Here is a 13,348-nt window from a genome sequence, read left to right as displayed (position 1 = left end):
TACTATGGAGCCATAAAAAAGGATGAGTTCATGTCCTCTGTAGGGACATGGATGAAGCTGGAAACCATCATTCTCAGCAAACTATCACAAGTTCAAAAAAACCAAAGACCACATATTCTCACTCATAGGTGGGAACTGAACAATGACAACACTTGGATACAGGAAGGGGAACTTCATACACAGGGCCTGTTGTGGGGTGGGAAGAGTGGGGAGGGATAGCATTAGGAGATATAACTAATGCAAATGACGAGTTAATGGGGGCAGCACACCAACATGGCACATGTATACATATGTAACAAACCTGCACGTTGTGCACATGTACCCTAGAATTTAAAGTATAATAAAAAATTATCTTAAGATTTCCTTTGCAATCTATGAATTATCTAGAAGTGCTACTTTTTCTAACTTGTTTGATAGTACATTTCAGCTCAAACTTTGCATCCTGAGAGCATAAAAGTGTAATTTTAGAATTCTCAAAAAGGATATCTCTAAGTCCAGATAGTTTCATTGGACAATTGTCCCAATTGTTTAAAGAATAATGAATACCATTTCTACATAATCTGTTTCAGAAACTAGAAGAGATTCATTTCACGAAGCTAGTATTACTCTTATATAGTAACTAGATAAGGCAGTGCAAAAAAGCAAACGACTGACTAGTGTTTTTCATAAATATAGATGCAAAATCCTTAACAAAATACCATCAAATAGAAATCAGTTATATATACACATATATCAACACCAAGTGGGGTAGGAAAAAACATCATGGCCAAGCAGCGTAAGAACCTCAAGGCTGGTTCAGGATTAGAAAATCAATCCATGTAATCCACCTTATTAATAGGCCAAAGATGAAAAACTGCATGAACGTTATCAATGCAAAAGAAAAGCATTTGACAAAATTTAACCCCTATTTAAGATAAAAATTCTCAGAAAAATACAAGTAAAGGGTAATTTCCTCAACTTGATAAAGAGGAACCTACAGCTAACATCACAAGCAATGGTGAAAGAATTGAATGTTTTCTCCCGAGATCAGGAACAAGGCAAGGGTATTCCTTTTCACTGCTCTTATTCAACATAGAGTTAAATTTCTAGTCAGTGCACTAAGACAGAAAAAACAAAAGGCATACAGATAAGAAAGGAAGAAATAAAACTGACCCTTTTAACAAATGGCATGATTGTCTGTGTAGAGAATCTCAGGCAATCTCCAGAAAGTTCCTCAAACTCAATGAGCTATGGGAAAATGACTTGGCTTTTGAATACCACCGAGAAGCCAGTGACTGTGCAGGCAGCATGGCATGACCAGTGGGTGACCCTGGAGTGAACCATGGAGATGGAGGTGGCACTGCCAAGCCATGGTTTTCCAACGCTAGGGCACCGTGCCTTCTGCCTGGCCCTAGTCTTGGTAATCCTGCCACCTCTGCTTCAGATATAGACCCTACCTTCTCCACTGAGGCCCATCCCAGCTTGCAGTGAGCAGCACCTTCCAGCCAGAGCAGATTTTTCAGAACGTAAAAGAAGATAATCATTACCAGCAGTGGAGACCATTGTAAATTGTTCTTAAGCAGAACAAAGCTGGTGCTTTGGAAAATCAGCCTCACTCTGCAGTACTCTCACCACCTAATTTTTCAGGTCTCCCCTGGATAAAGAAGGACGAGCTCACGTTTCTTCTCTGACAAGTTGGGATACTATGTGTTTCTCAAAGGACCAAGAAGATAAAATTAGGGAGGTGTATGAGCAAATTCTCAATATCAAACTAGCAGAGAAATATGAATCTTTTGTGAAACTTACAGGTAATCAGATCATACAGTCATGTGGCAGAGGGCCAACCAGCAATGTTTCTTGAAGCTTTTCTCCATTTCTGGGTGCTAGATTTGACCTCAAGAGATAGGTGTGGTACACTTTTTGCAATGATTTGATATAATATTTGAGCTCCAATTTTGCATCCTGAGGCCAATTAACCTTGTCCACATGTCCGTTTTTATACAACTTGAAAGCCCTTGAAACTTTTCGGTTATCACAACATATTTTTCTTTTATCTAATACAATCAACACGGTATCTTATAGTGATACATTTTCCAAAGAAAAATGTAGCTGGAGCAGCTATTCAGCAAAATATGACTTCTGTGGCTCTTAACAAATGAACAGTTTCACCAAACACATTTCCATAAAAGATGTATGTGTAAGAGTATCTGTGTTATATGTATGTGTGTCTTTACTATTTGTATTGTGCAATTTTTTTTTAATTTTGGGGATTCTGGGTGTGAATTTCTGTGCAACAGCTATAAAGTGTGTTCTTGGTCTTTGGAAGATCATTAATATTTTGTGACCATATAACAGTGGATTGTTTTGCATCCAGGTATTACTGTTAAACAGAGACTATTTCCAGGCACAGAAAATGAATCATAAGTTAGTATGGGTAGTAGATGTTATTATGATTAAATAATGAAGGTTTGCCATGTTAGGTCTACAAATGATGTGAATAATTTAAACAAACTAGAAACAGATCATTTGATACATGGACTTTGCTAAGCTGTGTCAGAAAAATACCTTGACTCCAAGCCTTAAAATGCCCACAGGGAATCTCTGCTATTTCTTTGACAAAATCAAAGAGCTCCCAAGACACTGAACCTCTAAAGAAAAAAGATCTCTCCTGGAGCAGAGCATCAGGGTTTTCTGGGAAGCATAGCATAGCTAAGCATGTGACTGGGCCACATCCCAGCGGCACTCTTACTTGGGAGGAGTCACTTCACATTTGTTATTGTCACTAAAAATCAGACCTGGCTTCTTTGGTCTCGTTTCCCTAAATTCTTTTAAGAGGTGTCCACATATGGCTGCTTGAATCTTGTTTTGGCAACGCCCTGCCCAAATTGCTTACTGTTTTTCACCTTGTTCCCAAGGCTGAGGAACAGAAAGTAGCCTGTGGTTAGAGGAAGTGGAAGTTAAGTGTACATTTATTTTTATATTGTGACTTATTCAGGACCACATTTTACAAAATGTGGAGAGAGACAGAGGGGAGGGGAGGGAACAAAATACAGTTGTATTAAATTATTTTAGTTTCAAGATAGAATATATTTCTCAAATTAGGGGTTATTTGGAAAAACTAAATTTAATTCAAATGTATATCAATACCTTCCAAAGTAAGGTAATATTCACTGATGGTTGTTTTGATTAGAAAGCTAAGAGATATTCTGGAATATTTATATCTGAAGAGTCCTTATTAATGAATATCATTAACTTAAATCTAACTTAAATTGGAACATTATTCTTTGTACATTTTCATTATACAGTATTAACTAGCAACATACTAAGCTTCAAAGAAAAAGCAATTCAATGAAGGAGAGATAGGTCTTTCAACAAGTGGTACTAGAGCAATTAGACATCCATAGACACAATCTATAAAAGAAAAAATTGATAAATAAGACATCATCAAAATTAAAAAGTTTTGCTCTGTTAAAGACCCTACTAACAGGATGAAAAGACAAGCTACAGGCCAGGCGCGATGGCTCACACCTGTAATCCCAGCACTTTGGGAGGCCAAGGCGGGCAGATCACGAGACCAGGAGATCGGGACCATCCTGGGTAACACTGAGAATCCCTGTCTCTACTAAAAATACAAAAAATGAGCTGGGCTTGGTGGCACATGCCTGTAGTCTCAGGAGGCTGAGGCAGGAGAACTGCTTGAACCCTGGAGGCAGAGGTTGTGGTGAGCTGTGATTGCGCCACTGCACTCCAGCCTGGGCGACAGAGCAAGACTCCGTCCCCCCCACCAAAAAAAAATAATAAAACAAAGGAAAGACGAGCTACAGCCTGGGAGAAAAACATTTGCAAACCATGTATCTAACAAAAACAAGTAACTAGAATATATTAAAAATTTTCCCAAACTCAACAATAAAACAAAACAATCCAATGAGGAAACAGGCAAAAGTAATGAATAGCCATTTTATGGAAGAGGATATACAGATGGTACATAAGCACATGAAAAAATATATTCAGTTAGCTATTGAACGTTAGCCATACACAAGTTAAAACCAGAATGATATATCATTACACACACGTATGTGTGAAACTGGATGGCTCATACATTGTTGGAGTGAATTTAAAGGGGTACAATTCCTTCGGAAAACTGTTTGCCAGTTTCTTAAAAAAAACTTAACATGCAACTACCATATGACCCAGCAATGTGCTCCTCAATATGTATCCTAGACATAGGAAAATTTATGTTCCTACAAAAATTCTGCACTTGTGTTTATAGCAGCTTTATTTCTAATAGCCACAAGTGGACACAACCCACATGTCCTTCAACCAGTGAATGGTTAAGGGAACTGTGGTGCATCCATACCAAAAAAAAAAAAAAAAAAAAGCCAGGCGCAGTGAGTCATGTCTGTAATCCCAGCACTTTGGGAGACCAAGGTGGGCAGATTGCCTGAGCTCAGGAGTTCAAGACCAGCCTGGCCAACATGGTGAAACCTCGTCTCTACTAAAAATACAAAATTAGCTGGGTGTGGTGGCGTGCGCCTGTAGTCCCAGCTACTCGGGAGGCTGAGGCAGAAGAATCAATTGAACCCAGGAGGCGGAGGTTACAGTGAGTCGAAATCGCACCGCTGCACTCCAGACTGGATGACAAAGCAAGACTCTGTCTCCAAAAAAAAAAGAAAAGAAAAGAAAAGAAAAAGATTGCTACTCAAAAAAACTTGGTTGAATGTCTTTTTCTGTGTAAAAAGTTTACATACTTTATAATTCTACTTATATAGCATTGTTAAAATGACAAAATTATAGAAAACAGAGAAGAGATTAGTGGTATCCAAGGGTTCAGAATGAGGAGAGATGCCAGGATGATGGGCAGGAATTGGGTCTATGAAAAGGCAACATGAGGGATTATTCTGATGGAAATGTTCTCCATCTGATATACTCTTTGTGTACAGTTTTGCAAGATATTACTACTTGAGAGATGTTACCACTGGAAGAAAATGGATAAAAGACATGCAGGATTTCTCTGTATTATTTCTCATAACTACATTTGAATCTACAACTATCTTTAAAATGTTTAATTAGAAAATATATTCATCAAGACATGCCTTTCTCATGTTTTAATACATAATTGATTAAAAATAGTTTTGTGACTGCAAGTTTCTACTTAAGACACCCAGCATACGCATATTTGGTGTTTGCTGTATGCCTATCACTCTTCTTGGCCTGTTCATTGATTGATTCATTTATTTATAATATACTTATTATCACTGTATGCCAGATACTTTTCTGGACACTGGAAATAGGTTTGAACAAAGAAAAATCTCTGTCCCCATGCAACCTATATTGTAGTGAGAACAGACCCACAGATAATGGTACATATAATATCCAAAAGAGAAAAGTAAAGCAGGAAAGGAGTACGGAAAATTCTAGCTGGGAGGAAGGACGTTCAATCGCAAATTAGTCAGAAATCCTTTTGGAAGAGGTAGCATTCGAGGATACATTTCAAGATAAGGGAAGTGACAGATAACTAGGGAAGAAAATACTGGATTAAAAAGAAGGGCTTTATGGGCCATTGAAATGACTGGAGATTTTATTCTTTATTACTTAGGAGGCTTAGTAAATATGTAATGAACAAATTCTCCATCTAAAGAGATTTCTGCAGTGTTCAGGAAAATGGCCAAAAACAATCATTGTTTTTAGAATTACTTATGTGAGAATTTAGAACAAGTTCCTGCTTTTCTATTATACCAGATTCAAACATCTGTGACAGTCACACCAAACTAAGAGCAGAGAAAGTAAGGGTCCACTTCAGTTATTCAACATTCCTGCTTCTACTCCTTCTAATAAAATACCCTCCTCTCCAGTCAAGCTTCCATCTCAGCCTGACCCCTTGTATTGCATTCGTTTCTCCACTGTGTGTTTTCTCTTGCTGTATCTTGAAATTCCTATTTACTCTCCTCTACTATTCTCACTATTTTCATGAATAGTGAGGGTATCACTATTCATGAGTGCTTTAGTCAACCCATAATCTCCTCTGATTTCATTAACCTCACCATCCAAGATATTTCCAATAAATGAGGAATGTTCTTTGATATGTACAATTGGCATTTTCTCATAGCATACTGATAAACCAAAAAGAACATTTAGAAAACTTGACTTTTATTGATCTATATCAGATGACCTAAGTAAACATTAGCGTATTTGTCTACAAAATTCAAGGTTCAAGACAAATATGTGCCGTATCATCCTTTTCCAATTAGGTTACTGGTTCTTAACTTCTCATGGAAAGCAATTTTGAAACTATCAATAAGCAACATCCAATTCACATTTCACACTTCAAAAAAGCCTCAGTAAAATCTTTTTCTCCTGAATATTTATTTAATCAAATATTCAGGGCCAGGTGTGGTGGCTCATACCTGTAATCCCAGCACTTTGGAAAGCTGAGGTGAGCAGATCACCTGAGGTCAGGAGTTCAAACTCAGCTTGGCCAACATGGCAAAACCCCATGTCTACCAAAAATACAAAAAATTAGCTGGGGGTAGTGGCACAGGCCTGTAGTCCCAGCTACTAGGGAGGCTGAGGCACGAGAATAGCTTGAACCTGGGAGGTGGAAGTTGCAGTGAGCCGAGATTGTGCCACTGCACTCCAGCCTGAACAACAGAGCAAGACTCTGCCTCAAAAAAAAAAAAAAAAAAAAAACTTCAAGCCACAAAATTGACCAACATGTTATGTAGGTTTGTGTTTGTTTTATATATATTAAATATGTTTTATTATAATAATGGAGTTATTTGGATATGCAGGGCAAAGATCCCCAATGCCACCTGGCACTCAAACTTGAGTCTTGAACCCCACATCTAGAACCTGAACATAGCAAGCAGTAAATAAGTATATATTGGTCAACTGTCCACTGCACTACAAGAATTGGAAAAAGACATTCCTCATCTGATATTGACCCTTAAGAAAAATTTTATATTTAATAATTAAGTCTATATAAAAGATATTGTACAAAACACCTGAATTTCAATTAGATATACTAATAGTTATTTCCCTCTGATTTGTGATAGGCAACTATAATGTCTTTTGTGCTTTCAGTGATTACCCACTGGTAAGTTGAATGTTTTAATTCACTTGTTTGAGAGCAATCAGAATCATGCAACTTTCCTGCATCCTTTATTTCAAATCTTAATTCAGGAGATGGATGAGGAAAGTTATGTAAGTAGGATATAAAGGAAAAGTGAACTTTTAATTTAGTGCACCAATTTGTAGCCATAGAAGGACAGCACTTTTATTGCCCACATTCAATCTATTAAATGGTATATAAGAATTTTATAAATTATTATAAAATATACAAGTATTTTGTTTAACAAATAAGCTAGGTTGGGTATGTGGCTCATGCCTGTAATCCCAACACCTTGGGAGACTGAAGAAGAAGGATTGCTTGAACCAGGAGTTTGAGACCAGTCTGGGCAACATAGTGAGACTCTCTCTACAAAAATAAATAAAAATTAGCTGGGCAGGCTGGGAGCCATGGCTCACGCCTGTAATCCCAGCACTTTGGAAGGCCGATGCAGGCAGATCACATGAAGTCAGGAGTTCAATACCCAGACTGGCCCACATGGTGAAACCCTGTCTCTATTAAAAATACAAAAATTAGTCAGGTGTGGTGGCACACAACTACGATCTTAGCTACTTGGGAGGCCCAAGGCACGAGAATTGCTTGAATCTGGGAGGTGGAGGCTGCAGTGAGTCAAGATAGCACCACTTCACTCTAGCCTGGGCAAGAGAATGAGACCCTGTCTCAAACAAACAAACAAACAAAATTAGCTGGGCATGGTGGTGCAAACCTGTAGTCCTAGCTACTCAGGAGCCTGAGGTAGGAGGATCACTTGAGCCCAGCAGGTTGAGGCTACAGTGAGCTGAGATAAAGCCACTGCACTCCAGACTGAGTGACACAGTGAGATATTGTCTCTAAAATGATGATGATGATGATGATGATGATGATAATTAAATTGAATACATTCCAAGTCAATCATACTGTAGCATTAATATATTTGCAAGCCCAGTGGATTTCCACTGGATCACTGCATATGCCTGATATCTTCCATTGGACTAAAAGCTAATAAAGAAATCACTGCAGAAAAGAACACCTCTAAAAATCACAAATACACATTTTACTTTCCCTAAATTAAGTTTTTGCATCTGAGGGAAGTACCTTATTTTTCTCTTTTGATTCCAAATTATGGAACTTGGAAGAGCTCTGGATAAACACAAATTATAAAATTATCTCGCACAAAAGACCAAGTTTTTAAAACCAAATAATAAATCCAAACATTTACTAGATTTGTTTTAACTGTTTTTTAATTTTAAATCTTAAATATTTATGGGTGCATACTAGGTGTATGTATTTACAGGGTACACAAGATATTTTGATACAGGAGTGCAATGTATAATAATCACATCAGGGTAAATGAGGTATCCATCACCTCAACCATTTATCATTTCCTTGTGTTACAAAAATTCCAATTATACTATTTTAGTTATTTTTTAATGTAAAAGAAATTATTGACTGGTCACCTCATTGTACTATCAAATACTAGACCTTATTCATTCTATGTTTTTGTACCCTTAACCATTCCCGCTTTTCCTGCCCCCCTGCCCCTCCTACCTTTTCCAGGCTCTGGAAACCATCATTCTACACTCTATCTCCATGAGTTCAATTGTTTTAGTTTTTGGCTGCCACAAATGAGTGAGAACATGTGAAGTTTGTCTTTCTGTGCCTGACTTATTTCACTTAACATAATGTCCTCCAGTTCCATCCATGTTATGCTAAGTTTTGATAGTAAAATGAATAAAAGCATTTTGAATCAATTCAAGGTTCTAAAAGTTAAATACCGCATGCACATGGACTTGCTGTTATTATTTTTATTGGTATATATGATATATTTGGGCATAAAATGCTGTTAAAAAGTTTGGGGACCTTCATCTTTACTGCCCTGTTCCAACATATCTGACTGTGACAAGGGAACCAGCTTAGACACCAAACACTAATCTCCTCATAAATTCAATCGTCATGATACACGTTTGGCTGCATCCAGATTTGACCAAGTTTACATTTAAAAAATACCCAATAATCCCTGGAAGGAATGTTAAGGTCAGACACTAGGCAGTGAGAGAGTGCGCCAAATTTGATTTCACTTTATGTCAAAAGTAAGTATGGAGTCAGTGACTCAGAGCTGGCTATGCACTGTGACTAATCTTAGACCACATAAATTAGAAGTATGCAACAGGCTGTAAAACTGTTTCCAATCTGAACAATAAATTCCCAGTTCTTACTAACCTCTTATCAACAAATAATTCATGTGAATCATATAAAATCAAATTAATTACCTAATAAATACTGTAATCATAAATATAATTACATACTAGATGCAAAACAATTTTAAAGATATGAAATCAAAATATTTTTGAAGCAGCAGTTAATACTCATGCTTTATATAAATGACTCTCTTTAATTTAAAGAATTTTTATATTTACATGGGAGAAAATATATACGATTTTGCCTGATGGGAATGTGGAAATAATATATTGCAATGGAGTAAAAACACCTACGAAAAATAATGAATTTTAGAAGAAAGCAATTCATTTCTTTCTTCTACAAACATTTGAATGCTTACAATGCCCAAGGCTTTCTGCTAGGAACTGTGAGTAAAACAAAGACAAATAAGACATAGTTCCTACAAGCAAAGAGTTTACAGTGGAAATGAGTGGTTCCCAAATTCAGCACTGTATTATTCACATGTCTTGTTTAAATGAAGATCTGGGTCCTAATTCCCAAATTCTGATTCCATAAGTCTAGAACCATGCCACAGTGCTGCACATTCTGATGCAGAATTCAAGCTTTGAGAAGCAATGGTCCTCAGTAGTAGGAAAGTACATAGTTCATAGTACAATATGTTTAATAACCACCTAATTATTTGATTTAGAATCCCTTCAGTCTCCACATGTGTTGCCTTTTAATCCTGAGTTAAGATGGAATTCAAATTTCTATTATTATTATTATTATTATTATTTTACAAAGACCTGGACCTTAAATTCAGGTGACTCTACATCAGGTGCACATTGCGATTTGGATCATGTGTCACAGTTCTACTAACTGAATTCCTGCTTCATTCCTGTGTCTAAGCTGTCACTTTGAGTACCAGTGTACTCAATCTTACTTTTAATGGCAAAAACTCCAGTTACTTTTGCACCAACCTAGTATCTCCTGCCTTGTTCCTGAATCTCTCATTTATTTCAGATATATTGTCCTGTATTTTATTTGCCAGTTCTCAAAGACTCAGCTCCTGCCCAATGATCAAGACCATTTTACCTGGTGCTAGACCACCCTGATGCAGACCACCTACCTGGATTTGAATATTTTTTCTTCCCACAGACTCCACATAGCAATGACGTGCTGGCCACCCACTAGGAAAACACGTGTCACCCCTTGATGGACCTTTCTGACACTGTTTGCCTGTCCTCAAAAGTTCCTGGTAATCTACTCCAGTACTCTCCGATACACACAGAATATCAGAATTACCTAGAGAGATTCTTAAGTGTATGGATTCTTAAGCTTCACTCATTGAGGCTATGAGTCAGCACATCTGGGATGAAGTCCAGAAATGCCATTAAAGGCTTTAATAAAGAAGGCACATTTAAGCTGGGCTTTTAAAAATGAATAAAATTTTATGTGTCATAGAAAGGGAAAATAATACGGCTAAGGGAAGCAAAGCAATCTGATGATGAAAAAGGGTTGGGTATATTTAAAGAAGAGAATCTAGTCAATTTTTAGTTCATAGTAGATGTTTAATAAATGTTTTCTAAGTTAAAATACTGAAATAGTGAAATAGCATGCTAAATAAATGAAGTTTGGCTGGAGACATCAGCTATACGAGAAGATACAATAAAAGGATAGAAGAATAAAAAGCTAGAGAGAAGCCAAATTCTAATTAGCGATGGATTCTAGGATATTTTCTAGGCAACGAGAATGAGTAAAATATTTGCAGTATTCTAACCCATCTCCTACACATGGTGCCTTTCATTATTACTTCTGTGCTTCAGGTACCCAACTTGACATGTCTAACCTTTATTGTTCAGATAATACATTTCCCCTGCCAATGCATAAATGGTCTATTTGTATGTTAGAACCGATTCAATTAAGTGAGTAGGTGGAAAGATGAGACTTATGGGTAAAGTAGTGTGGGTGATAAGGCTAGTTAGGGTGTTATTACAGGAAGCAACAGGGTCCCTCTGATATACAATGGTGGTGGTCAAGGTAGAGAAGGGGCAAATTGCAGAGCCATGATGGAAATTAAATTGATAAGACCTGATTGTATGTAGAAGAGATGGAGTAAGGAATTTTATAAAACTATGAGGCTTGGGGTCCAATGGATTGTCAAGAACAGGCATAGAAAACTAAGAAAAGGACAGTGATTTCATGCAACACAAATTCCATTTCAAATATATTTGGAGTTGATACTCCAACTATGTCTTCAGTTGAAATGTTTCAACAATTTGGATGAATGTGCAAGAAAAAGAGAGAGAGGATAAATGCAGGAGAGATGCGACTAAATTGATGGAGTAACGTTCTAGAGAAGACATAAGATTAAAATGAAAATGAACAACTAGATCCCTAAAAGAGGAAGGCAAGGACATCCTAAGGGAAGGTATCTGGAAGGCATAAATAAAGACATGGATAAATTTTGATGGAAGGAGGGCCTATTAATATATTTGATAGTATTAGTAAAATAAAAATAAATATGGATGATGGGGGAACAGACTAGGTTCAGAAAGAGAACAATTTTCATATGGAATAGAGAGTATTCCTATGAACATATTTCCTATGGAATATAAACAAGGGATACATAGAAGATTGTGGAGAAGCTGGGACAATTAAGGATGATGAATTTACAGACAAAAAAAGTAGAATCATTTCTACTTTTTCCTAGAAATATCTGCCAGCCAGCATCTTGGAAAAAACAACTAATGGGGTCTTCTCAGAGTGAAGAATCTTCCTGGAGGATAAGTCACAATGACATGGTATGAGATCTAAGGAGCAAGAGATGGTGTTATTGAAATGTAACTATTCCATCCTGGAAAGGGAAACACCGTAGTCTGAAAAAATGTTGCACTGGAAGAAGGAGAAGGAAAGGATGCTGAGTTAGATGCTGAAATTAGAGAGAAGGCAGACTATGTCTTGATGTTCTAGGTTTACAGCCTCAAGACGGGTTGAAAGACATTTCCAAGATAAAGGGTCTGGAAGTGCCAGAAGTTAACAATTATTGCCAATATCTACAGTACCCATTAGGACAAGCATCCAGGGAAGTGGTGTTATCAGGAAAGAAACAGACTTCAATATAAGCAGGTAGAATATGGAAGAAAATAGGATGAAGGATATTATAACATAGGATAGAGCACTGCTAGGGAAGGTGAGAATTTCTTCTTGTGGACTAAAGCTGAATGACCTGGATATTTTATTCAAGTAACATGAAAGATAAAGACTGATATAAAGAGGAGAAAATAGATGAAACTGAGTCTGATACTGCAACCATATGGTTCGGGAAAACATCTAGAATTCCATAAAAACAAATAAGACAAAAAAAGATATACATGAAAGGTTTACATGTTTATTTTTTCTTTTAAATCATGATAAAATAAGTTGGGGTTTTATATTTGTGGAAATACAGTAAAGCGGATCCTCTCTCTTTTTTTTCCTCCCTTCAATCTCCCAATGTTTTGGAGAAGGGTCAATGTAGTAAACAGCTGGTACTCAAGCAACACGTGGGATAAAAAGCCTGTGATGTATTTTTTAATATGTGCTTTATATGATTAGATAAGTATGCTATAAAGATTGCAGGTGGTATTGACACAATCCCCAAATAGTTAAACGTTTCATGTTAGTTACCTGTTTCACGTTAGTTACCTGTTTCAGGTAGTGTGCTGACATGGCATGTGCTTTCATCACCTTCACCAGCTGAGGTTGAAGCTCTTACTTTAAAGACATATGAGGTACCGGCAAGAAGCTTTATGAAAGTGTACATGTGATCTTGGGGAGAGACTTTTGTAGAATTCCTTTCAACTGTTATCATATATTGTGTTATTATTCCATTTGCCTTTTTGGGTGGATCCCATTTCACTAAAACTGACTGCCAGCTAGTTGCCATGCACTGCATATTCTGCACGACATCTGGAACTTAAGAGATAAACATATGCCGCAAGTTAAAGTGCATACACATGTAAGTAGATAATTGATTGAATTACGTGATCACTAGATACAACTGCGTTTAGAAGTACAACTAGAAAAATGTTTAATATACCAAATTTTCAATGTGTGCTTAAAAAG

At 36.9% G+C, this 13,348-nt stretch overlaps 1 protein-coding gene across 2 annotated transcripts in view; it reads right to left on the bottom strand.

Annotated features, from left to right (window-relative positions):
- Positions 1-13,348, bottom strand: part of PTPRQ (protein tyrosine phosphatase, receptor type, Q) — a 238,997-nt gene that overhangs the window by 115,047 nt on the left and 110,602 nt on the right. For both annotated transcript variants that reach the window (XM_011934111.1, XM_011934113.1), the window contains one exon: positions 12,929-13,198. In XM_011934111.1, coding sequence (XP_011789501.1) covers positions 12,929-13,198 — 270 coding nt within the window. The remainder of the gene's footprint in view (positions 1-12,928; positions 13,199-13,348) is intronic.

This window comes from Colobus angolensis, unplaced genomic scaffold, assembly GCF_000951035.1.
Source record: "Colobus angolensis palliatus isolate OR3802 unplaced genomic scaffold, Cang.pa_1.0 Scaffold131, whole genome shotgun sequence".
Taxonomy (NCBI): Eukaryota; Metazoa; Chordata; class Mammalia; order Primates; family Cercopithecidae; genus Colobus; species Colobus angolensis.
The sequence above is the reverse complement of the archived record's forward strand: the minus strand, read 5'-3'. Positions and strand labels throughout refer to the sequence as shown.